General features: G+C 45.4%; 1 protein-coding gene across 1 annotated transcript in view; it reads left to right on the top strand.

The window, feature by feature from the left end:
* LOC134966180 (3-beta-hydroxysteroid sulfotransferase-like) overlaps positions 1–24,983 on the top strand; it is an 80,823-nt gene that overhangs the window by 17,480 nt on the left and 38,360 nt on the right. Inside the window, exon 2 of the mRNA XM_063942737.1 lies at positions 12,857–13,009. Coding sequence (XP_063798807.1) covers positions 12,868–13,009 — 142 coding nt within the window. The 5' untranslated portion in view covers positions 12,857–12,867. The remainder of the gene's footprint in view (positions 1–12,856; positions 13,010–24,983) is intronic.

The raw sequence follows: 24,983 nt of genomic DNA, 5'->3' as shown, positions 1-24,983 counted from the left end.
TCTTTTAGTGAGAAACCCACTAGTGGTTTACACTAATAACGTTTAGAAAAACAGTGCACTGGCTCCTCCCACTATGACCCTCCTCCAAGCCTCAGTTAGGACACTGTGCCCGGACGAGCAGACATAATAAGGAAGGATTTAGAATCTCGGGTAAGACTCTTACCAGCCACACCAATCACACCGTACAACTCGTGATACTATATCCAGTTTGACAGTATGAAAACAACTGAGCCTCTCAACCGATGGCTCAACAATAACCCTTTAGTTAACAATAACTATGTACAAGTATTGCAGACAATCCGCACTTGGGATGGGCGCCCAGCATCCACTACGGACTACGAGAAATAGAATTACCGGTGAGTAAATTCTTATTTTCTCTGACGTCCTAGTGGATGCTGGGAACTCCGTAAGGACCATGGGGATTATACCAAAGCTCCCAAACGGGCGGGAGAGTGCGGATGACTCTGTAGCACCGAATGAGAGAACTCCAGGTCCTCCTCAGCCAGGGTATCAAATTTGTAGAATTTTGCAAACGTGTTTGCCCCTGACCAAGTAGCTGCTCGGCAAAGTTGTACAGCCGAGACCCCTCGGGCAGCCACCCAAGATGAGCCCACCTTCCGTGTGGAATGGGCATTTACAGATTTTGGCTGTGGTATGCCTGCCACAGAATGTGCAAGCTGAATTGTACTACAAATCCAGCGAGCAATAGACTGCTTAGAAGCAGGAGCACCCAGCTTGTTGGGTGCATACAGGATAAACAGCGAGTCAGATTTTCTGACTCCAGCCGTCCTGGAAACATATATTTTCAGGGCCCTGACAACGTCTAGCAACTTGGAGTCCTCCAATTCACTAGTAGCCGCCGGCACCACAATAGGCTGGTTCAGGTGAAACGCTGACACCACCTTAGGGAGAAATTGGGGACGAGTCCTCAACTCTGCCCTATCCATATGGAAAATCAGATAAGGGCTTTTGCATGATAAAGCCGCCAATTCTGACACTCGCCTGGCTGAAGCCAAGGCTAATAACATGACCACTTTCCACGTGAGATATTTCAGATCCACGGTTTTTAGTGGCTCAAACCAATGTGATTTTAAGAAACTCAACATCACGTTGAGATCCCAAGGTGCCACAGGAGGCACAAACGGGGGCTGAATATGCAGCACTCCTTTTACAAAAGTCTGAACTTCAGGTACTGAAGCTAGTTCTTTTTGAAAGAAAATCGACAGAGCCGAGATCTGTACTTTAATGGAGCCTAGTTTTAGGCCCATATCCACTCCTGCTTGCAGGAAATGCAGAAATCGACCTAGTTGAAATTCCTCTGTTGGGGCCTTATTGGCCTCGCACCATGCAACATATTTTCGCCATATGCGGTGATAATGCGTTGCCGTAACATCTTTCCTGGCCTTAATAAGCGTAGGAATGACTTCTTCCGGAATACCCTTTTCCTTTAGGATCCGGTGTTCAACCGCCATGCCGTCAAACGCAGCCGCGGTAAGTCATCTCTTGAAGTTCCGGGTACCACGCTCGTCTTGGCCAATCCGGAACCATGAGAATTGTGTTTACTCCTCGCTTTCTTATTATTCTCAACACCTTTGGAATGAGAGGCAGAGGAGGGAACACATAAACCGACTGGTACACCCACGGTGTCACTAGAGCGTCCACAGCTATCGCCTGAGGGTCCCTTGACCTGGCGCAATATCTTTTTAACTTTTTTTTGTTGAGACGGGACGCCATCATGTCCACCTGTGGTTTTTCCCAACGGTTTACCAGCATCTGGAAGACTTCTGGGTGAAGTCCCCACTCTCCCGGGTGGAGGTCGTGTCTGCTGAGGAAGTCTGCTTCCCAGTTGTCCACTCCCGGAATGAACACTGCTGACAGTGCTAGTACATGATTCTCCGCCCATCGGAGAATTCTTGTGGCTTCTGCCATCGCCATCCTGCTTCTTGTGCCACCCTGTCGATTTACATGGGCGACTGCCGTGATGTTGTCTGACTGGATCAGCACCGGCTGGTGTAGGAGCAGGGCTTTTGCTCGACTTAGGGCATTGTAGATGGCCCTTAGTTCCAGAATATTTATGTGAAGGGAAGTCTCCTGACTCGACCATAGTCCTTGGAAGTTTCTTCCCTGTATGACTGCCCCCCAGCCTCGAAGGCTGGCATCCGTGGTCACCAGGACCCAGTCCTGTATTCCGAACCTGCGACCATCTAGAAGATGGGCACTCTGCAGCCACCACAGTAGAGACACCCTGGTTCATGGAGACAGGGTTATTAAGCGATGCATCTGAAGATGCGATCCGGACCACTGGTCCAACAGGTCCCACTGAAAGATTCTGGCATGGAACCTGCCGAAGGGAATTGCTTCGTAAGAAGCCACCATCTTTCCCAGGACCCGTGTGCAGCGATGCACTGATACCTGTTTTGGTTTCAGGAGGTCTCTGACTAGAGATGACAACTCCCTGGCTTTCTCCTCCGGGAGAAACACTTTCTTCTGGACTGTATCCAGAATCATACCCAGGAACAGTAGCCGTGTCGTCGGAACCAGCTGTGACTTTGGGATATTCAGAATCCAGCCGTGCTGGTGCAGCACCTCCTGAGATAGTGCTACTCCCACCAACAACTGTTCCTTGGACCTCGCTTTTATTAGGAGATCGTCCAAGTACGGGATAATTAAAACTCCCTTTCTTCGAAGGAGTATCATCATTTCCGCCATAACCTTGGTAAATACCCTCGGTGCCGTGGACAGTCCAAACGGCAGCGTCTGGAATTGGTAATGGCAATCCTGTACCACAAATCTGAGGTACTCCTGGTGAGGATGGTAAATGGGGACATGCAAGTAAGCATCCTTGATGTCCAGGGATACCATTTAATCCCCCTCGTCCAGGCTTGCAATAACCGCCCTGAGCGATTCCATCTTGAACTTGAATTTCTTTATGTACGTGTTCAAGGATTTCAAATTTAGAATGGGGCTCACCGAACCGTCCGGTTTCGGTACCACAAATAGTGTGGAATAATAACCCCGGCCTTGTTGAAGTAGGGGTACCTTGATTATCACCTGCTGGGAATACAGCTTGTGAATTGCCGCTAGCACCGCCTCCCTGTCTGAGGGAGCAATCGGCAAGGCAGATTTTAGGAAACGGTGGGGTGGGGACGCCTCGAATTCCAGCTTGTACCTCTGAGATACTATTTGCAGGATCCAGGGATCCACCTGTGAGCGAACCCACTGATCGCTGAAATTTTTGAGGCGACCCCCCACCGTACCTGGCTCCGCCTGTGGAGCCCCACCGTCATGCGGCGGACTTGGAAGAAGAAGCGGGGGAGGACTTTTGCTCCTGGGAACCTGCTGTTTGTTGCAGCCTTTTTTCCCCTACCTCTGCCTCTGGACAGAAAGGACCCGCCTTTTCCACGCCTGTTTTTCTGGGTCCGAAAGGACTGAACCTGATAAAACGGCGCCTTCTTAGGCTGTGAGGGGACATGGGGTAAAAATGCTGACTTCCCAGACGTTGCTGTGGAAACTAGGTCCGAGAGACCATCCCCAAATAATTCCTCACCCTTATATGGTAACACTTCCATGTGCTTTTTTGAATCTGCATCTCCTGTCCACTGGCGAGTCCATAAGCCTCTCCTAGCAGAAATGGACAATGCACTTACTTTAGATGCCAGTCGGCAGATTTCCCTTTGTGCATCTCTCATATATAAGACTGAGTCTTTTATATGGTCTATGGTTAACAGGATCGTGTCTCTGTCTAATGTGTCAATATTTTCTGACAGTTTATCTGACCACGCAGCGGCAGCACTGCACATCCAAGCTGACGCAATAGCTGGCCTAAGTATAATGCCTGTGTGTGTGTATACAGACTTCAGGATCGCCTCCTGCTTTCTATCAGCAGGTTCCTTGAGTGCGGCCGTATCCGGAGACGGTAGTGCCACCTTTTTAGACAAACGTGTGAGCGCTTTATCCACTCTAGGGGGTGTTTCCCAACGTGACCTATCCTCTGGCGGGAAAGGGAACGCCATTAGTACCTTCTTAGGAATTACCAATTTTTTATCAGGGAAAGCCCACGCTTCTTCACACACTTCATTTAATTCATCTGATGGGGGAAAAACTACGGGTAGTTTTTTCTCTCCAAACATAATACCCTTTTTAGTGGTACCTGTAGTTATATCAGAAATGTGTAACACCTCTTTCATTGCCTCAATCATGCAGTGAATGGCCTTAGTGGGCATCAGGTTAGACTCATCGTCGTCGACACTGGTGTCAGTATAAGTGTCGACATCTGGGTCTGCTTGAGGTAGCGGGCGTTTTAGAGCCCCTGACGACCCATGCGACACCTGGGCAGGCACGAGCTGAGAAGTCGGCTGTCCCACATTTGGCATGTCGTCGATTTTCTTATATAAGGAGTCTATACGTGCCCTCATTACTTTCCATAAGCTCAACCACTCAGGTGTCTGCCCCGCAGGGGGTGACATCCCTTCTAAAGGCATCTGCTCCGCCTCCACATCATTATCCTCATCAAACATGTCGACACAGCCGTACCGACACACCGCACACACACAAGGAATGCTCCGAATGAGGACAGGACCCACAAAAGCCCTTTGGGGGGACAGAGTGAGAGTATGCCAGCACACACCAGAGCGCTATATAATGCAGGGACTAACTGAGTTATGTCCCCTATAGCTGCTTTTTCTATATAATATATATATACTGCGCCTAAATTTAGTGCCCCCCCTCTCTGTTTTTACCCTGTTCTGTAGTGTAGACTGCAGGGGAGAGCCAGGGAGCTTCCTTCCAGCGGATCTGTGAAGGAGAAATGGCGCCAGTGTGCTGCAGGAGATAGCTCCGCCCCTTTTCCGCGGACTATTCTCCCGCTTTTTTCCATATTCTGGCAGGGGTATTTTCCACATATATAGCCTCTGGGACTATATATTGTGGAGTTTTTGCCAGCCAAGGTGTTATTATTGCTTCTCAGGGCGCCCCCCCCCCCAGCGCCCTGCACCCTCAGTGACCGGAGTGTGAAGTGTGTATGAGGAGCAATGGCGCACAGCTGCAGTGCTGTGCGCTACCTTGGTGAAGACTGATGTCTTCTGCCGCCGATTTTCCGGACCATCTTCATGCTTCTGGCTCTGTAAGGGGGACGGCGGCGCGGCTCCGGGACCGAACACCAAGGACTGGGCCTGCGGTCGATCCCTCTGGAGCTAATGGTGTCCAGTAGCCTAAGAAGCCCAATCCGGCTGCAAGCAGGCGAGTTCGCTTCTTCTCCCCTTAGTCCCTCGCTGCAGTGAGCCTGTTGCCAGCAGGTCTCACTGAAAATAAAAAACCTAAACTATACTTTCTTTCTAAGGGCTCAGGAGAGCCCCTAGTGTGCATCCAACCTCGGCCGGGCACAAAATCTAACTGAGGCTTGGAGGAGGGTCATAGTGGGAGGAGCCAGTGCACACCAGGTAGTCATAAATCTTTCTAGAGTGCCCAGCCTCCTTCGGAGCCCGCTATTCCCCATGGTCCTTACGGAGTTCCCAGCATCCACTAGGACGTCAGAGAAACAGAGGTGTCGCAGTGACACAGACAGATAGCGTGTCTTACCCTCTCTGCTGAGTGCTGAACTGTCTCAGGGTTGCTCAGCTGTGTCCTCCGCTCCGGCGGCGGCTCCGATTCCTCCTGAGAGGAACGCTGCCTGGGCTGGACCTGTAATGTTGGCGTGGCTGGCGGCGGCAGTTGCAGGACAGCGAGGAGATGGCGCAGGGGCAGTTGCAGGATTTTTATGGGGAGGGGGGTTCAGTACACACACACACACACACACACACACACACATATATATATACTGTATATATACACACACATAATATATATATTTACATACACACACACATATATATACCTATACATACATACATACACACACACACATACAGCATACATACACATAGGAGACTCATATAATAGTATACATACACATACACGATATACTAACATACACAGTACACAACATGCATATACAGTAGACACAGTGTAGCATACAGATACACAGCAGACACTATACATACTGTACACACACACACATAGCTTTCACAAAAAAATTACACAGCCACCATAATTGCTGCCAGCCCCTGCCGGGTCAGCTAGAGTCTGTCTGGCCAGCATATTTAATTAAAGCTGCCCGCTTACCGATTCTCTCTCCCCCCCCCGGACATGCCACTAGCGCCGGCACCCCTGACATGTGTCTCATACTCGCAGACAGGAGAGGAGACGCTGCATCCGACTCGTCCAGTCCAGCCTCATGAGAACCCCCCAGCGCTCGCGTAGCCGCGGGAGGAGACTGGTGGGCGCGTGCGGGAGGCGGAACTTTACCTCAATCACCCCCACTGCAGCCGCTGGGCAGCCACTTGCCACTAGTGACAGCAGCATGTACGCGGCGGCGGCGGCCAGCAGGCGCAGCAGAACAGTTGGTCAGTGCAGCAGACTGAGATCGCAGGCATGGAGTGCGGGGGGTGCCGGACATTAGGGGGTGCCTGTGCGCACCAGGCACCCGCCGTGCGCACGCCTATGCTTTTCTTATAAAGTTGTGGAAAAGTAAGAAATGCTGATTGTGATACTGTAAATAATCCCCCCCACCCCTCCCCCCCAGACTCTAGCAGTTGTGTGCTATCTAGCATATTTAATACTAGTATAACACATTTAAACGGAGCCAGCCCTAACCAATAGGATCCCCTTGGCAAGATTTTGTCTGGTGCCCCCTAGCACCGCCGCTAGTTCTGCAGGAGATGCCTGGCATGAGTCAGTAGGCAGCTCTGCTAATGTCGGGCGCCTTTTGTTCATAAAAATGCATATTGTTTGCATTACGTTGTCGCTAGGATGCACAAACAGCTTCTGCTGATTAAAATGATATGCAGCATGCCTATATTATGTGCGTGACTGCGGCTATATCTGCATATGAAATGCTACATTACAGTGATTTCCAGGACTACACTGCAACGTACAGCCGCAGTGACACACAGAATATAGGCATGCCGCATATCATTTTAATCAGCAGAAGCTGCTGGTGCCCCTAAGCATACCAAATGCCCTAGGCAATTGCCTAGTTTGCCTATGCCTAAGGTCGGCTCTGCATTTAAACCCACTGGCATGGATGTAATGGCGGCCAAGTATGCAGAAAATAGCGACTTTTACAGACATGGCTGCAAAAATCTGACATTTTGGAAAGTTTGCCAAGTACATGAAAACTCGCCCGCTTTCTGCTCTTAAGTAGGGCGGCCGGGGAAAAGTCAGATCCAGGTATTTTGCCCATGTTAAACATACAACTTGGCTGATGTAATGGAGTCCAAGTTTGGAAATCTCACACAAAACAGCTCTACAAAGTCGGACATAGATAGACCTTTTTTTTAGGGGGTGAGTTGAATTTGACTTTGTTGAAAATCAATTACAAGAACACAATTACAGCACATTAACAACAAATAAACATTTTTAAAATTACCCTAAATTTTTTTTCATTTTTGCACATTTTGCCCCGGAAAATGCGTCATCCAGGATGCACATGCAGCTTGCCCTGATTTAAATGATATGCCATGTGGCTATATTCTGTGTGTAATTGCAACTCTATCAGCATACCAAATTATGTTACAGCGTTTGGCTGGAAAAACTTTAGCATAACATTTTGTATGCAGATACAGTTGCTATTACACACAGAATATATGCATGCTGCATATAATTATATACAGCAAGAGCTGCTTGTGTGTCCTATCAGCAAACGCAAAACAATGCTAATAGGATGCATAAGCAGCTCCTGCTGATTAAAATGATATGTAGCATGCCTATATTATATGTGTCACACGCAGCTGCTCCGATCAAGAAAATGGCGGAGGACCGCCTGCATTTGCAGCTTAGCTGAGGCAGCAGGGGGTCACCCACAGTTGCTGCGACTGCAGGTAAATTGTGGTCGCAACCACTGGGCAGGCCATTTAGCATGCTGGGCAGCCTTGCCCTGTAATGGGCGGCCCCCAACATGCGATAGAAAGGATTGCAGATTCTGCTAAAAAGCAGAATCTGCAATACTTACTGGATAACCCCATAAGTCCCTAAGCATGTAGAACACCCTCTGTTTGGCGAAGTATATACAGTACATAAAGCCACTTTGTTTGCCAGTTTGCTGTATTATGGGTGTTTGGTGATGATGCACCATATTTGCTGACCATTGGGCTGACCTCTCTGGGAAGGGGCTGCCAGGATGGTACTATGGAAGCATGTGGGGATGTGGCCACAAAGACGCAATTCAGCACAAATCATCAGCCACTCGGACTGCCAACTATAATCAGGACTTGCCCACTCTTCCGGGTGTCCAGGAGCAAATCAGAAGCTAAAATCTTGTAATGTGGGCCTTATTTCATTCCTAGAGTATTATGCACCTCAATATCATTGATTTAAAGTCATTTCCACTCAATTTTGACCAATTCACAGGTCATAATATTGTTTTCACCAATATTGGCCAAAGGCTGCAGTGAGCTGGCTGGTTACTAATCAACAGAGCAGCGGCACAAACAGACGGCAGTTTATAGAACATACTGTATATGAAATATTGCAACACAGCAGAAAATGATTCAAGATGGAATTGTCCTTGTGCCCCCTGCCACCCTTATTTAGGATATTAAAAAGGACCTAAACACTTAACAAACCAAACCAAACACTTCAGCAACAGAGACTGCCCCTTGGCTGAAGTGCTTGGTTTGTTTGTATCCCAGAAAATAAAGCTACAAATGGGCTTAAGGCTGCTAGCAGTATTGTTAATCCTCTCGACAGCTGGACGATGTCATTCTCCTTATGTGATTCTTCACCCTCATCACTGTTATTATTGTTATCACACAACACTGGAATCCACCATTACAGAAGTCTCTGTACTTTGATGTAATTGGCAGAGGAAAGGTCATACTCATGGAATTTGTAGTTCATTGTTATGAACATCTTTTTTTCCCACTTTTAGGAAGTAGCCTCCTACCTCTTTCTGAGTACACACTGGAGGGTTGCCAGCTTAAGTAAAGCAAAGCTACTTTGTACAAAGGGCTCCAAATTTACTTTTTTTTTCTTCCAGTAGTCAAATGGACTGTCTGATATGCTAACTTGTAAATTGTTGTTAAAATAATCCTCAAATATTCTATTGATGCGTAATGCATAAGAGTGAGTCACAGTAGAGGTGGTAATAATTTTGGATAATTCTTATAGGCCAAAACAGATGTCATAATATTGTTTCACGCTGGTACACTGAGTTAACTCATTCTCATAACCAGTGGGTCTCTGGGAAAAGGTTAGTTTTTTTCCTGGCAGCAGCACTCGCAGGAGAAATTGAAGCAGGAGATATTGCCATGTCATGTGCCACTTGAGCTGAAACCTTGCTCACAAGGAGCTCTTTGCATCTCTTAAGATCTGTGTCATTTGGAAAGAAAAACATTAGGTACACCTTAAACCTAGGATCACATGGTTGCCAAAATGTTGTGTTCCGATTGCAAGATGTTGACAACCCTTTGGTCCTGGCAAAGCAAATAAAGAACTTGATCTAAGTCCAACATAGTTAGTGGAATAGCCTTGTTTCATCTCTTTCTTCAGTTTTTCTATCTGCTTTTCCATTAGTTTAATTAGGTGGTTGACGTCTCTTCGTTGGTTGCTACTTTAATTGGTTTCAGTAGCTTGCATGAAATGGAAAGCATTCTCCACTGTGGTGGAATCAGGTACATTCCTCCTCCTCTCCCTATGTCATGGCTTGCTGGGTAGGTTTGGATGGCTTGTTGCTGTTCCTCCATTCACTAAAACATATAAAGGATTGAATTCCACCTGCTTACTACCTCTTTCTTCAGTTTGTGGCATTGCAAATTGAACTGTTCTTGCAGCCGCTACAATCTTCTACATGCGATTACTGAATGTTGAAAATGTACAGCAGTTTTTCATGCCACAGACAGCATCTCCTGCATGTCCCAGTCAATTAAAAAAAATCTGTACCACCAAGTTGTTTGTGTGTGCAAAACATGGGATGTTTTCAAATTTGCCCAGTTGTAATGCTCTCACAATGTGTTATCAGAAATAACAAATTATGAGGAGAGTATTAGTGGGGAAAGCCACTTTGCTATGACATCCCTGAGTTTTTCTAGTTGGTTGACACTGGTATGCCTCTCGAAAACAGTGAAAACAGTGATACAGAGAGCAGCCTGCCTATGATTGAGATTTTTTTTGTGTTACAGTACACACTCCTGCTGGTGCTGCTACTGCTGAAGGTGATACACCCACCCAGTCGGCTGGGAACAGGCATGTAACCTTTAGTTTGAGCACTACCACTTGTCCGTATATTTGTGGTTAAGTGGATAGCGGCATTTTCTAAGCCAAGAATTAGTTTTTTTAACCTCTTGGTACAGGCAAGGAATTCCTGTCCTGGTAAAATGGAACCGAATGGAATTTGGTAGTAGGGACACAGGATCTCAATTAACTGTCTAAAACTAGATGCATAGCTGTCATGGCTTCAGTGATCTGTTGTGCAACTGGATGGCAGCTTTAATACTTGCTTCTTCTTGCAAAGATTGTTTCACAGTCAATTGTTATTTTAGACTACTAGTCTTCTTGGACCCCTTCTGGGATGAAGAGTCACCTCCAGAAGCAGCAGCCCTAGACCCTTGCATGCAAGGATTCTTCAGGGGAATCCTGGATAAGGGAACAGACAATTAACCTTTGCAAATTGTTGGCAGGAGGATTAGCTCCGATCATTAATGAGGACATTGATGATGAAGGTGATGTCGGTGGGGATTGCATGTGCTGGGATCTAGCTGGGAGCTAGCTGATACAGGACAGCTTAGTATTATTTTACCAGATTTTTCAGATTTTCCCAAATACTTTGCATGAACTCGCTCCAGATGATATAACGGTGAGGAGATTCACAGATTGTTAATATCTTTACCTCACAAATGGTAGTTGGCTTGACAAATGTCAGAATATGAGTCAAAATTCCAAACACAAAAGGTTTTTTTTAGGTTTTCTACCCAGACATGACAATGGTTTTCTTTTTATCATGGGTAATAATGCCACTGGTGGCTAATTTATGTCTTTATCATGGGTAGTAGTGCCACTGGTGGCTAACTTATGATCATCAACATCTTCATTAGCGCCAAATACACAAATATCCACCTCATCTTGTTACACTTCTACAGTAGCATTCTCAATTGTTATGTCACTATCTGTACTTGTACTGCTCACCCCTACAAGTTTAGAGGGTGCAGAAATGGTGGAAGGAGGCATCTCTATGAGTACAGTGTCATAAATGTCAGACTCACACACACTGTAGCTAACATGAACACCCCTGGACTCTTCCAGGGATTTGTGAGCACAGTTTCTCATTCAGCCTTAGTGTTCTTCTTTTTGAACACTGGTTTGTCTGTTTTAAAGGTGACACATCTACTAGACTCAGAGCAAGAAGGAGTTGCATCATCATCATCATCATCATCATATGAGGTTACAGAAAAATATTCCTTACTGTATTTGGCCCTGGATTCTGCAATAGGCTTCTTCTAGTGCAGTACCACCACCCACAAAGAAAGCCCGTAGCCTGAGCCTTTCCTTGTCACTGGATATGGCGTATGGCATGTTTCCAATTTTATGATTTTTGGTATTAAACATTTCCTTTACTATTAGAGGTGATGTTTTCTTTAACAATGTGAAATATTTATATTTCAGGTACTGTTTTTTTACACTTTGTGTCCCTTGGACACCTTTAGGACAGTAGATGTTGAAGTACTATTATGACTGGAGGAAGCCGCAGCACTAGTACTGGGTTGCTGCTCCTGCTCTTCTATTGACTGATCTATATTTATGTATTTATTATATTACACACTGCTGCGATCCACTGCACTTATAGTAAAGGTGGCACAAGTTTTTTCTTTTTACACACTGCTGCAACTCACTGCGCTTATAGTAATGGTGGCACTTATTGAACGTTATTTTTTAACAGTGCCTGAACCTTTCCTGAACAAACACATTTTATGTCTTTTTTTATGATGATTTCCCTAACACATACTTGCCGACTTTGTGCATCCAGGAAGCGGCAGCTAGGTCGGTACAACAGAGGGGTGGCTTCAGCATATCTGGGCAGGGGGTATGAAGGCATCATCAAGGCCCCGTCCCCTGCCCCCTGCTACACAATGCACAGTTTACAGGCTTTGCAGAGGGTGGGGCTATGATGACAGTTACTGTAGCCCACACCCTAACTCTCCGGTGTCCTGTGTGAAATGACGCCTGAACCACGAGGGTGGAACTTTTATCGGATCCAAAACAAGCAAGATCCTACACCAGGAAGATTACATTTTTCCTCATTTTCAAATCCGAGTTCGGTTGGTTCAGAAGTTGCCAAGTTCAGGAATGTTCAGTTTTCCAAAAGTCGACCCTGCACATCTCTAATTCTTGTTACTTTTATTAATATAAACTGCATGGTTTCAAATATCTCTACCGCAACGTAATTGTGCGCAGGGCATACCGTATATGCTAGTGTAAGAACTTGCAGAGAATAAGGGTCTTTTGACAATGGGATGCAAGCGTAAATGTTTTGCTCAAAATATGAACAAAATCCCCATGCTTGTATTTGCTGTGTACAAGTAGATTTGCAGCATTTTATTGTTAGCACTGATAGCAAAAGTCTGTTTTGTTTACATATTAATACTCCCACACAGCTGGCACCATGTACAATATGTGTAGAGATGAGCGCGGGCATATTTCTTTTCCTGTTCTACTTTAAAAATTAGTGTTTTATGTCATAAAAAAACAAATTAATACTAAGGCTATGGTCATTCTTTTTATACTAAACTGTTTCTGCCTTTGGTAATACTTCTTTCTCTCCCACAAGGTCTTTTCATAATGGAAATGACTCAAGAGTACTGTGAATTAGAAGGAATAAAAGCACCTTTTTTTGTGCATTCCAGAGAAAGCTTATACTATGCATGGAAGGAATTTCAGACACTTGATGATGATGTTTTTAATGTAACATATCCCAAATCAGGTACTATTTTACTACTTTACATATTGCAAGAAAACTTGGTATTACAGTTTTGGCCAAAAGACCCTATTCAGTAAGGATTATAAATTCCAGCCTGCTAACACCCCCCCCCCCCCATGCGGCCACGCTGAAATTGCGATCGCACCACAATTTCAGCATGATCGCAGACAGCAGGAGGCCCGTCGCCATCTTTTTTATCAGAGCGGCTGCGTGCAATGTCACGCAGCCGCCCCAGTAACACTCACACCACACCCCCCCATTGAATTGCCGCCACCCCCGTTTCCCTGACGCTGCCCCCGCAATGTTCCATCTCCGCCTAGGAAATGGAGCGTTGCCGCCCCACTTCCGCACCGGCAGGAGGCAGAGGCGTTTGCATTTACTGTGCGGCGCAGTAAATGCAGTAAAATGCATGCGCCCACATCATCATCGTATATTTTTTTCCAGTTGGATCGCGAGTTGCGATCCAACCTGAATAGGGTCCAATATGTACTAAAGTGCAGTTTTGTCGATGTTCAAGTTCTCTATTTTATATGCAGTTTTGAAAATGTCAGATAAACTATAATCATAATCATACATGATTTACATGTTTTACAATCTGAAGTTTGAAATTGCCATTAGAAATGTGCAGGTTCAGATTTACTCAGATCTCAAAAGAGCATCTTATTGGCTATCGGCTCTCACCTGTTTTGGATAGCCTATGAGATAAATCTAGATAAATCTGAACTTGTGATAAATTAAGAACCAAGTAAATCTGTATTGTAGATATGATGCTTTAAAGATGGCTGCTCTGCTGGAAATGCATGTCAAGCCTCTGTCTGGTTGGGTTGAGAGCATACTTGCCTACCCTAACCAGAAGCTGCGGGAACCTTATGATTTTTGGGGTAGTCCCGCCAGCCCCGGAAGGGTAGATGACTCTCCTGCATCTTGCCCGCTTGCTAGTGAAGTAGGCAGGATGGGATAAAATCCCTCAAATTGTGGCAGCAGTGTGAAGAGGATGGGCTAAAGATGCAAATTGCACCATTTAGCCCCGTCCCCTACCCAGAGACCTGCGAATTGCAGACATTTCCTCATTTTAGGGGTGGGGCCTAATGACATTACAGTCCGCCCCCACCACCAAAGTATCTTGCTGCGTCTCCTCTCTGTGCTTCTCCCGGAGAGGAGACATAAAAGGTAGGCAAGTATGGTTGAGTGGAATCTTTACAATGCTTTCTTTCTCCCAGGGACCCAACTGTTGCTGAGCTTACAAGGTTATACAGGGAAAAAATATTTTATGGTTGAATGCAATTAAAGCTAATAAAATGCTGCTTATTCTATGTATCTGTGTCTAATATGTGTGTGTATATTTGTGTGTGGGGGTGACCTCATTTACATATCATACAGTATATATCATAAATATACAATGGTGTTGCATCTGTCGGTATAGTAACTAGGCTAATAATATAGGAGCACCATCTGAAAAGTCATGAGTCCTCTTAAAATGTGGCTTTAGAGCTATTGGGGGCTTTCAGTGCTAGAGCTTCTAGTTTTACAACATCTGAAACCTCACAGTAACTTATCTTTACTTTATAGGGTTGTCCGCTTTAAAAAGACTTATTAAATTGCTGCTAGGTTTCTCAGGGGACACAGTGTGAGATATATGGGAACTGGGGTGAATATAATATCAACTGGGGGCACATTGTGGTGTACATTGTAAACTGGGGGCACTACAGTGTGGCATACAATGTCAGTGGCTGCACAGTGTTGCATATAATGTGAACTGAGGGTACTACAGTATGGCATAATGTCAATGGGGAAATACTGGTAGCATATGGTGGCCCTACAGAGTAATATAGAAGGTGAACTGAGGGCACCACAGTGTGGCATATCATATTGACTGGGGGTACTACATTGTGGTAAATATTGTGAACTGAGGGTGCTACAGTGTGGCATATTTTGTGAACTTGGGGTACTATAATGATATATATCTCTTTAAAAAGTGATGACGTGCCTTGACACTTTTAGCATTTTGTTCATTGTCCAGTGAGGGAAGATGAAGAGTACGTTTTGGTGGAGTTGAACAAAAGGACAGGACATAATATGTATTATGGTGGAGGCAGGGATGCCTAGACTTCCACATCAGTACCAGACCAGTGCTATTTAGCATCGGGAGCCACATCTTATAGGGAAGCCAAAGAAATGATTACGACCTATATATAGAGAAGCTCGGCCCAATATTGAATAGGAATGGTCCTCTCCTGGTACCCCTTTATGGTAGGTACTGTACTAGGGTAAGAATGTTAAAATACTATTTGCTGTTGTGCACAGTTGTGTAAGTGCAAAATGGCACTTGTAGTGCTTGTAGTGCTACAATAGCAAACACTACAGAGTTGTACCCCGCTGAATAAATCTTAATAGACATGCCCTCATTTGGAAAAATTCTAAATATGTTCTCTGAATCCTGGTGCAAGGTTTTATTGCACACTAAGAAAATATGCAGCCTGGCACTCCCAATAATGTCCTTTTCCCTGCCTCTCTTACCTTCTTAACTTCTCAAGGAAGGCTACCAAGGCTGCACTACAAATACAATGATGTATGATAAAGAAGACTTTGTAGGCTCCAACATTGCCCTCGAGCTTATGCTGGATTTATAAAACTGAGGTTTCCAAATGTTAAATTGTCGAAAAATGCAAAAAAAAAACAAAAAAACAAAAAAACAAAAAAACATTTTTGTAATCATTCCTTTGACTTCCCACACATTACACCAACACCTTCCCCTCATATAAATGATCACTCTGCACAGCTCACACAAATATTGCACACTTGATAGATACTGAGATGCCCACTAGCTTTGTTCTGAGATACCCCCTGCTCACCCGCTTTTTCTACACATTAGGGTGGGTCGAAAAAAATGTGATTGCTAGTTTGAAATTCCAATAGTGCAGAAAAGTTGTAGGCCTCGTGGCCGTCAAAATACATTCCCTCCAGATTCCCCACATCCTTGGTTGTGTCAGTCAGTTTTGACCTCTCTCTCTTCACTTTGGAGTGATAAATTACTGATGAAGTGTCATTGGGAGCGATGAGACCTAAATCTGGTGAAACTGCAGTAGATGTGGCAGCAGTTTCCCTACTTGACATGCTGTACCATATCGTTCACTAACGAGAGCAGTGTTTGGAAGACTAATGCGCATTTGTGATAAGTATCTTTTTAAGCTTTGATGGCTTAAAATCATCTTCGCCGGTGTCTGAATCACTTAGTTCTGAGTTGCTTATCTGGATAGAGGGAAGTGAGTTGCACACATTTGACAGTTTAACTATGCAACAAGATAGATACTTAGATACGGGATGTAGTTAATATGCCAGCTGTCTGGATCCGGCAGTCAGAATACCAATGCCGGATTCCAACTGATGAGAATGCCGACAGCTGCGCCAGGCCTAGTCCAACTCATGGGTGTCCACGTCACCCATAGAGTGGGAATAGAACCTGTGACGAGCGCAGAAAGCAACCGAGCCGTGGTGAGCGCAGCATGCACGAAAGGGGCTATCTAGCACTCACTCCGCAGCCAGCATTGTGTCGGCTGGGATCCCAGTGTCAGTATTCAGACCTCTGAGATCCCGGCCACCTGGATTCTATCCCCAACCCTTAGATACAGAAGATACTGTATCTGGCAACGTAATGTTATGTGGCAGTAAAAAAGGGTTCAGAAAGTATCAAACTAGGTCTTTTCCTTTAAAAATTAAATTTTCATGAGCTACTGTAGAATACCTGAAAATAGTGCCAGTGGATCTCAGGAGCACACACGGCAAAGATGGCATTTCATGGAAAATTGCAATATTTTGACCTTTTTAAGGGGGGAAAGATGGACACCCTCTTAAACTTATCCTCTGAGGGTTTGTATCTACCTAAGTTCAACTGAAGCATTTTCACCTTACAACAACTTTATTGTCAAAATATGTGCCCCAAAACCATGCCTTCACCTGATTACAAAATTATTCTGAGGAAGCTGCTGATATAACCAGGTGGAGAAATGCGTTAAGCCTACTGCACAGATCGGGGGAGAATCGGGGAAGCTCTCTGAAGGAGAAAAACTCGATTGGGAAAGGTTAATCACTATTAAAAACAACTATGGAAAGTATGATGAGATTTACCTGGACCAAACTCATATGTTTGTGAGCACATATTATTTATATCAGTGGATGGAATGCCACTTTTGGGAGCTATCCCACTATATGTGACTGTGTTATTTTGCCAATTAATGGGACTGATTAGTATAAATTACTATGTGTCTATAATACTACTTTATATCTAATAATTCTGCATAAACTGGAATTAAGTCTTGACAGGATGGATGCCTGCAACATTATCTGATATAGAAAAAAAATGTATACACTGAAAGCGATTAAACAGTGGATAAAGATCAACTAATTATATATACACCAAAACAGGCTATGAATAACAACTTGATACAAACTGCTTGTAATTCACAAGTGAAGAAGCTTTTGTTGCTGTTTTCTCATGAGGTAACAATTTGTTTAAAAACGGAGACTATACTTAATAACTTCTGCTGCTATTTGGATAGAATCCATATCAGTAACTATTTTGATACAAGCAATGTTCTTGCTGCTAGAGGTGGTTTAGAAATAGCTATAAAATAGATTAGAATTCTAATCAGTTTTATTGGTAATATCTTTAGAAGCTGTGAAAGATTAAACACACAAGACAATTGTTTTTAATATATTTCTATTTTATTTTTATGTTTATTAATTTTTTTATATATTTTGTGTAAAAAGTGTTAACAATGGCTGTGTGTACTCATATATGTATTAGTGCATGTAATAAATGTTTTAAAATTGTTATTTTAATCTGCATTTATATATACTGATAAATTCTCCGTGGTGAGTGACAGCGCTTTTAATATATATATATATATATATATATATATATATATATATATATATTTATTTATTTTTCATTACAAAATATCCTAATTTTTGTCAAATTTGAAAAACTTCAAGCGCCCACTGGGGACAGTAAAAATTATCTGACCAAGCTGAAATTTTGCACACAAGTTACTGTTATGGACCCATCAACTTTTGTGCACTTTTGGGATTTTGATCACGCAAATTAGTTTTTTTGACCTATCCTGCTACACATGCCTCACTGACCATCAGTTTTACTCATATTCCTCCTGCTCAGTAGCTTTTCTCCCTGTGGAGGAGGTGTCAAAAAATAAATAAACTTGTTAGGACACAGGACCAACTGTCTGCTCAGAAACATCACAAATCCCTGAAGAGAATCCAGACATGCCTACAGGTGCCATATGTGAGCCTAACCTTTCCAATACTGTACTCGAAGAAGATCCTCCTTCCACCATTTGTGTGCCCTCTGCAAATGTGGGGATGAGTAGCACAAGCCAACATGCTGATATAAAAATTGAGGATGCTACTGTGGCATTGCACCAGGATGAGGAGTATATTTGTGTAGCTGGCGCTAATAAGGATGATGAGGATTTGATGATGATGATGATGATGATAATGATAATGATGATGATGAGGATGTTGATGCTGAGGATGTTTGTGTAAATCAGGCAACAGTGAAAACAGTTGTTGTCAATGATATGAAGAAGCCCATTGTCATGTCGGGGAAAAAGACAAATACGCCACTTCCTATTTGTGGAATTATTTCTACCCTATTTCCAGCTTGAAAAATTTCAGGACATTTTGTCATTCAGCAAGTGCATGTCAAAGTTTGCAGCACCTGCAAGTACTGTTTAATTTGACCTGCCATCAGCTAAAGCAAGAGGTATTAACTGTTAGGATCTCCTGCTCTGTGCTGCCACGTCGCCATGGCAACCGGGAGGCAAGTGTTAGCGAAGTAACCTGAGCGCAGCTGATACTCCGGTCCGGGTTTTTACTGTGTAGTGGTTACAGGCTCTGTGCACGTCAGGGAATCCGGCGCTGGTTTTGTGCTCACAGTCTGTGAGGTCTGAGTGGGGCGTGGACAGCACCTGCTTTATAAACCATCCTCTCAGGCTAGGCAAATGCTGCTGAATCTTTGTTTGTTAGTCAGTTCCAGAGAGTTAGCTAGTACTGTGTGACTTTGTATTTACTTGTTGCTTACTGCGAATAGGCCTTGGGATTCGGTACTTCATTCTGCCAATCCGGACCTAGCAGTAAGACTGGAGTCAGTTGTTTGACCTGCTGGGGTTCTTTTGCTATTCTGTGAACCCAGCAGGTTTGCGGCTGTACTCTCAGACCTGCTTGCTTAATCCTCCCTCACTGTGCAGGGCGTCCAGGTGTCAGTTTAGTAGCAGTAAGCTGAACCTGTGCCCTGCAAGTGGGGGTTAGGATTGTGGATACTCTCCTTGTGTCTATATTTCTATCTCTGACCAAGGAGTTTATTCCCACACCCGTTGGTAACCCTTTGGGGTTTTTTCTGTTGCTCTTAGCAACATCATTTCAGGTGCTCCACATGTGAAATCACGACACATCGCTTCATTGTCCGCTCTATTCCATCTGAGCATTCCTGACACTAGGGAGACACCCAATTCCTGAGCCTTTGGGCTTCTCCGTTCACTTTGTGTTTATTAGTTATTCCATCACCTCCTGTGTATGTTATGTTATACTGTCTGTGAGTTCGTTTGTTTCGCTTCCCTCTCTGTTTATACACCGGTATACTCCTGTTAGCACTGGTGTGCGTAACATATTCAGCAGCCCTACTCCTGTTGAAATTTTGTGGGAATATGGAGCATACCCCTCAAAATACTTTGCAACAGGTGGTCGATCAGGTGCAGGTCCTGACTCGACAATTTAATGAGATGTCCATTAAAATGAACACCCCGCAGGCCGCTAGCGGAGCTCCCGCAGCAGCAGCGGCAAGTTCAGGGGTTAAGGAGCCGAAAATAAATCTCCCGGATCGTTTTTCTGGAGATCGCTCGCAGTTCTTTTGTTTCAAGGAGAGCTTTAAGCTATATTTCAGGCTAAGGCCCCAGTCTTCTGGGTCAGAGATTCAGCGGGTGGGCATGGTGATTTCCTTGCTACAAGGAGACCCACAGGTCTGGGCATATGGGTTACAGCCTGACTGTCCATCGCTTAAAAGTGTTGATGCTTTTTTTACGGCACTGGGCATTTTGTATGATGACCCTGACAAGATGGCTTCAGCCGAGGCTCAGATTACGGTTCTTAAGCAAGGGCGACGGCCAGCTGAGGTTTATAGTACGGAGTTTCGGAGGTTGGCTCATGATACCCAGTGGAATGACCCAGCCCTGAGAAACCAGTACCGAAGGGGCCTTTCTGACCAGATAAAGGACCAACTGGTACAATATCCCTCGCCTGATAGCTTAGATCAGCTCATGCAGTTATCCATCCGGGTGGATAGACGGCTGAGAGAGCGTAGGCTTGAAAGGGAGACCGCAGTTTCCTTTTTTCCCAAGGGAACCTCAGACTCTGAGGAATATTCCGAGGAGCCTATGCAGTTTGGGGCTACCCGCCTCTCCTCGCGTGAGAAGACGCAGAGGAGACAGCAGGGTTTGTGTTTGTACTGTGGGAATAAAGGTCATGTTGTAGTATCATGCCCAGAAAAACCGGAAAACTTCAGGGCCTGAGGGTGATGGGAAATATCCTGTAAGGCCAGAAGTCAGAATTTCCCAAAAAGACTTCTCTCATTCCGGTGACTTTGGAGATCCTCGGTCAAACTGTCAAGACTGAGGCATTTGTTGACAGTGGGGCCGATGGGGTTTTCATGGACCGTCAATTCGCCCTGGAACACTCTGTTCCCTCAGTATCTTTGGCATCAGAGATTGAGATCTGTGGGTTAAACGGGGAACCATTGTCCCAGGGTAAAATTACCTCCTGCACCAGCCAAATTCCTTTGTTTATTGGAGCCACACACTCTGAAAAATTGTCTTTTTATGTGACTGTCTGTTCTTTTGCCCCATTGGTTTTGAGGTTTCCCTGGTTAAGGGCCCATAACCCTCAATTTAACTGGGTCTCTGGGGAGATTCTTAGTTGGGGTACTGATTGTTTCAGGAGTTGCTTGAGCCTTCCAGTCAGGCTCTCGCAGCTAAGTTTGCCAGGATTGCCAGGATGTTATGCAGATTTTGCGGATGTGTTCTCCAAAAAAGTTGCGGAGGTACTGCCTCCCCATCGCCCCAATGACTTTGCCATTGATTTGTTGCCGGATGCTAAGCTTCCCAAGAGCAGGTTGTACTCCCTGTCACGTCCTGAGACTCAGGCTATGGCAGAGTACATTCAGGAGAACTTGGCTAAGGGATTTATCAGACCCTCACAGTCCCCAGTTGGGTCGGGGTTCTTTTTCGTGGGTAAAAAGGACGGTTCGTTGCGACCCTGCATCGACTTCAGGGAATTGAACCGTATCACGATTAAAAACTCGTACCCACTGCCTCTCATTTCGGTTTTGTTTGACCAGCTTCGTACTGCCACCATTTTTTCTAAGATTGACCTACGCGGTGCTTACAATCTAATCCGAATAAGAGAGGTAGATGAATGGAAGACTGCCTTTAATACCCACTCAGGGCATTATGAATATTTGGTGATGCCTTTTGGGCTCTCTAATGCCCCGGCAGTCTTCCAGGAATTCATGAACGATGTGCTCAGGGAATATTTGGATAGATTCTTAGTTGTTTATCTAGATGACATCCTAATCTTCTCTCATTCCCTGGAGGAACATCGGAAGCATGTACGCTTAGTCCTCCAGAAACTCAGAGACCACCAGCTTGGGGCGAAGCTGGAGAAGTGCGAGTTTGAAGTCCAGCAAATCGCATTTCTAGGGTATATTATTTCCTCAGAAGGTTTCCAAATGGAGGGTTCTAAGGTACAGGCAGTCCTGGATTGGGTGCAGCCCACTAGTTTGAAGGCGCTTCAGCGTTTTCTGGGCTTTGCAAATTTTTATAGACGGTTTATCGCTGGATTTTCGTCTATAGTGGCCCCCTTGGTGGCACTCACTAAGAAAGGGGCGGATGTTGCTCACTGGTCTTGTGAGGCCAAAGCGGCCTTTGCCCGTCTCAAAAGGGCATTTGTCTCGGCCAAGGTGCTGCGACACCCAGATCCAGAGCGTCCTTTTGTGGTAGAAGTGGATGCCTCTGAGATAGGTATTGGGGCAGTGCTCTCTCAGATGGGGGTGTCTGATAATCGCCTTCATCCCTGTGCTTACTTTTCCCATAAATTTTTGTCTGCCGAGATGAATTATGATGTGGGTAACCGGGAATTGTTGGCTATAAAGGATGCACTCGGGGAGTGGAGACACTGGCTTGAGGGGGCTAAGTTTGTGGTCTCAATTCTCACCGACCATAAGAATCTGGCATATTTAGAGTCAGCGAAGCGGCTCAATGCCAGGCAGGCACGATGGGCTTTGTTTTTTGCTCGCTTTAATTTTTTGATAACATATCGCCCTGGGTCAAAAAACATCAAGGCTGATGCGCTCTCGCAGAGTTTTGCTCCAGTTCAAGCGACCACCGAGGAGCCATTGCCCATTGTGTCCCCATCATGTATTAAAGTGGGCATTACCCAGGACCTCTTGTCATTAGTCCTTAGAGCACAGGAGCAGGCTCCTCCAGACCTTCCGGTAGGTCTCTTGTTTGTGCCTCCTAGGTTAAGACAGCAAGTGTTCCTGGAATTCCATGCCAAGAGGTCGGCAGGGCATCCGGGTATTGCCAGAACTCGGGAGTTGCTGTCTAGGGCAGTGTGGTGGCCCTCGGTGGCTAGGGATGTGGATCAGTGGGTTCGGGCATGTGACGTTTGTGCCCGAAATAAAACTCCTAGAGGGGTTCCTGTCGGCCCATTACATCCACTCTCTATTCCGTCTAAGCCATGGACCTACATTTCCATGGATTTTGTGGTGGACATGCCCAAATCCTCGGGGATGACAGCCATTTGGGTTGTCGTTGACAGGTTTTCGAAGATGGCGCATTTCGTTCCACTGGTTGGGTTTCCATCGGCCAGACGCCTGTCTGAGTTATTTATGCAGCATGTTGTGCGCCTCCACGGGTTGCCACTTGATGTGGTCTCTGACCGTGGATCCCAGTTTGTGGCCAAATTCTGGAGGGCATTTTGTTCTGATCTCCAGATTTCTGTGAGCTTGTCGTCAGGCTACCATCCACAGTCTAATGGGCAGACTGAGAGGGTGAACCAGTCCTTGGAGCAGTTCTTTAGGTGTTATGTCTCCAAGTGTCATACTGACTGGGTCGCTCATCTGTCCATGGCGAAGTTTGCCTATAACAACGCGGCTCACTCTGCTGCAGGGATCTCTCCCTTCCTTTGTGTGTATGGGCATCATCCTAAGGCCAATTCTTTTGACCCCCTGGATTCCACGCCTGGTGGTTCCTCTGTTGTTTCGGTCCTTAGGGGTATTTGGAGGAAAGTGAAGAAAGCCCTTGTGTCTGTGTCATTAGTGACCAAAAGGGTTTTTGATAAGCGGAGAAGACCCTGCAGCTTCAAATTAGGAGACTTCGTCTGGTTGTCCACCAAGAATTTGAAGTTGAGACAGCCATCTCATAAGTTAGGCCCCCGGTTCATCGGCCCTTATAAGATCACCAGGGTTATCAATCCGGTGGCATTTCAGTTAGATCTGCCCCGTTCATTGGGTATCAATAAAACATTTCATTGTTCCCTTTTAAAACTGGCGGTTAGTAATCCTTCTTCCAGTGGAAGACCTTCTCCTCTTCTGATACGGGGTCAGAGGGAGTTTGTGGTTGAAAGGGTTCTTGACTCCAAGATGGTTCGGGGTCGGCTGTCATTTTTGGTGCACAGGAAGGGGTATGGCCCGGAGGAGCGGTCGTGGGTGCGCAGTTGTGATCTTCATACCCCCAGACTGATGCACTCTTTCTTCTCGCAGTTCCCCGATAAACCCGGTGGTAGGGGTTCTTTGACCCCTCGTCAGAGGGGGGGTACTGTTAGGATCTCCTGCTGTGTGCTGCCACGTCGCCATGGCAACCGGGAGGCAAGTGTTAGCGAAGTAACCTGAGCGCAGCTGATACTCCGGTCCGGGTTTTTACTGTGTAGTGGTTACAGGCTCTGTGCACGTCAGGGAATCCGGCGCTGGTTTTGTGCTCACAGTCTGTGAGGTCTGAGTGGGGCATGGACAGCACCTGCTATATAAACCATCCTCTCAGGCTAGGCAAATGCTGCTGAATCTTTGTTTGTTAGTCAGTTCCAGAGAGTTAGCTAGTACTGTGTGACTTTGTATTTACTTGTTGCTTACTGCGAATAGGCCTTGGGATTCGGTACTTCATTCTGCCAATCCGGACCTAGCAGTAAGACTGGAGTCAGTTTTTGACCTGCTGGGGTTCTTTTGCTATTCTGTGAACCCAGCAGGTTTGCGGCTGTACTCTCAGACCTGCTTGCTTAATCCTCCCTCACTGTGCAGGGCGTCCAGGTGTCAGTTTAGTGGCAGTAAGCTGAACCTGTGCCCTGCAAGTGGGGGTTAGGATTGTGGATACTCTCCTTGTGTCTATATTTCTATCTCTGACCAAGGAGTTTATTCCCACACCCGTTGGTAACCCTTTGGGGTTTTTTCTGTTGCTCTTAGCAACATCATTTCAGGTGCTCCACATGTGAAATCACTACACATCGCTTCATTGTCCGCTCTATTCCATCTGAGCATTCCTGACACTAGGGAGACACCCAATTCCTGAGCCTTTGGGCTTCTCCGTTCACTTTGTGTTTATTAGTTATTCCATCACCTCCTGTGTATGTTATGTTATACTGTCTGTGAGTTCGTTTGCTTCGCTTCCCTCTCTGTTGATACACCGGTATACTCCTGTTAGCACTGGTGTGCGTAACAGTAACTAGGTGAAATTTAACCTTTTTATGCTTCAGAAGATGGAGGAGCAATAAAAGGCCATCCAAGGCAACACAACTACTTATGACATAGGAAAAGGAGGGGTAATGCACCTTACTCAAGTGCAGTGGATAAAACTTTCCATGTTGTGCAAGGATCTCAAACACTTTAAAGTTGCCACATGTGAAATTAGTTCAGGCACTG

Source organism: Pseudophryne corroboree, chromosome 10 (assembly GCF_028390025.1).
Source record: "Pseudophryne corroboree isolate aPseCor3 chromosome 10, aPseCor3.hap2, whole genome shotgun sequence".
Lineage (NCBI taxonomy): Eukaryota > Metazoa > Chordata > Amphibia > Anura > Myobatrachidae > Pseudophryne > Pseudophryne corroboree.
This window is presented reverse-complemented; position numbering and strand designations above follow the sequence as displayed.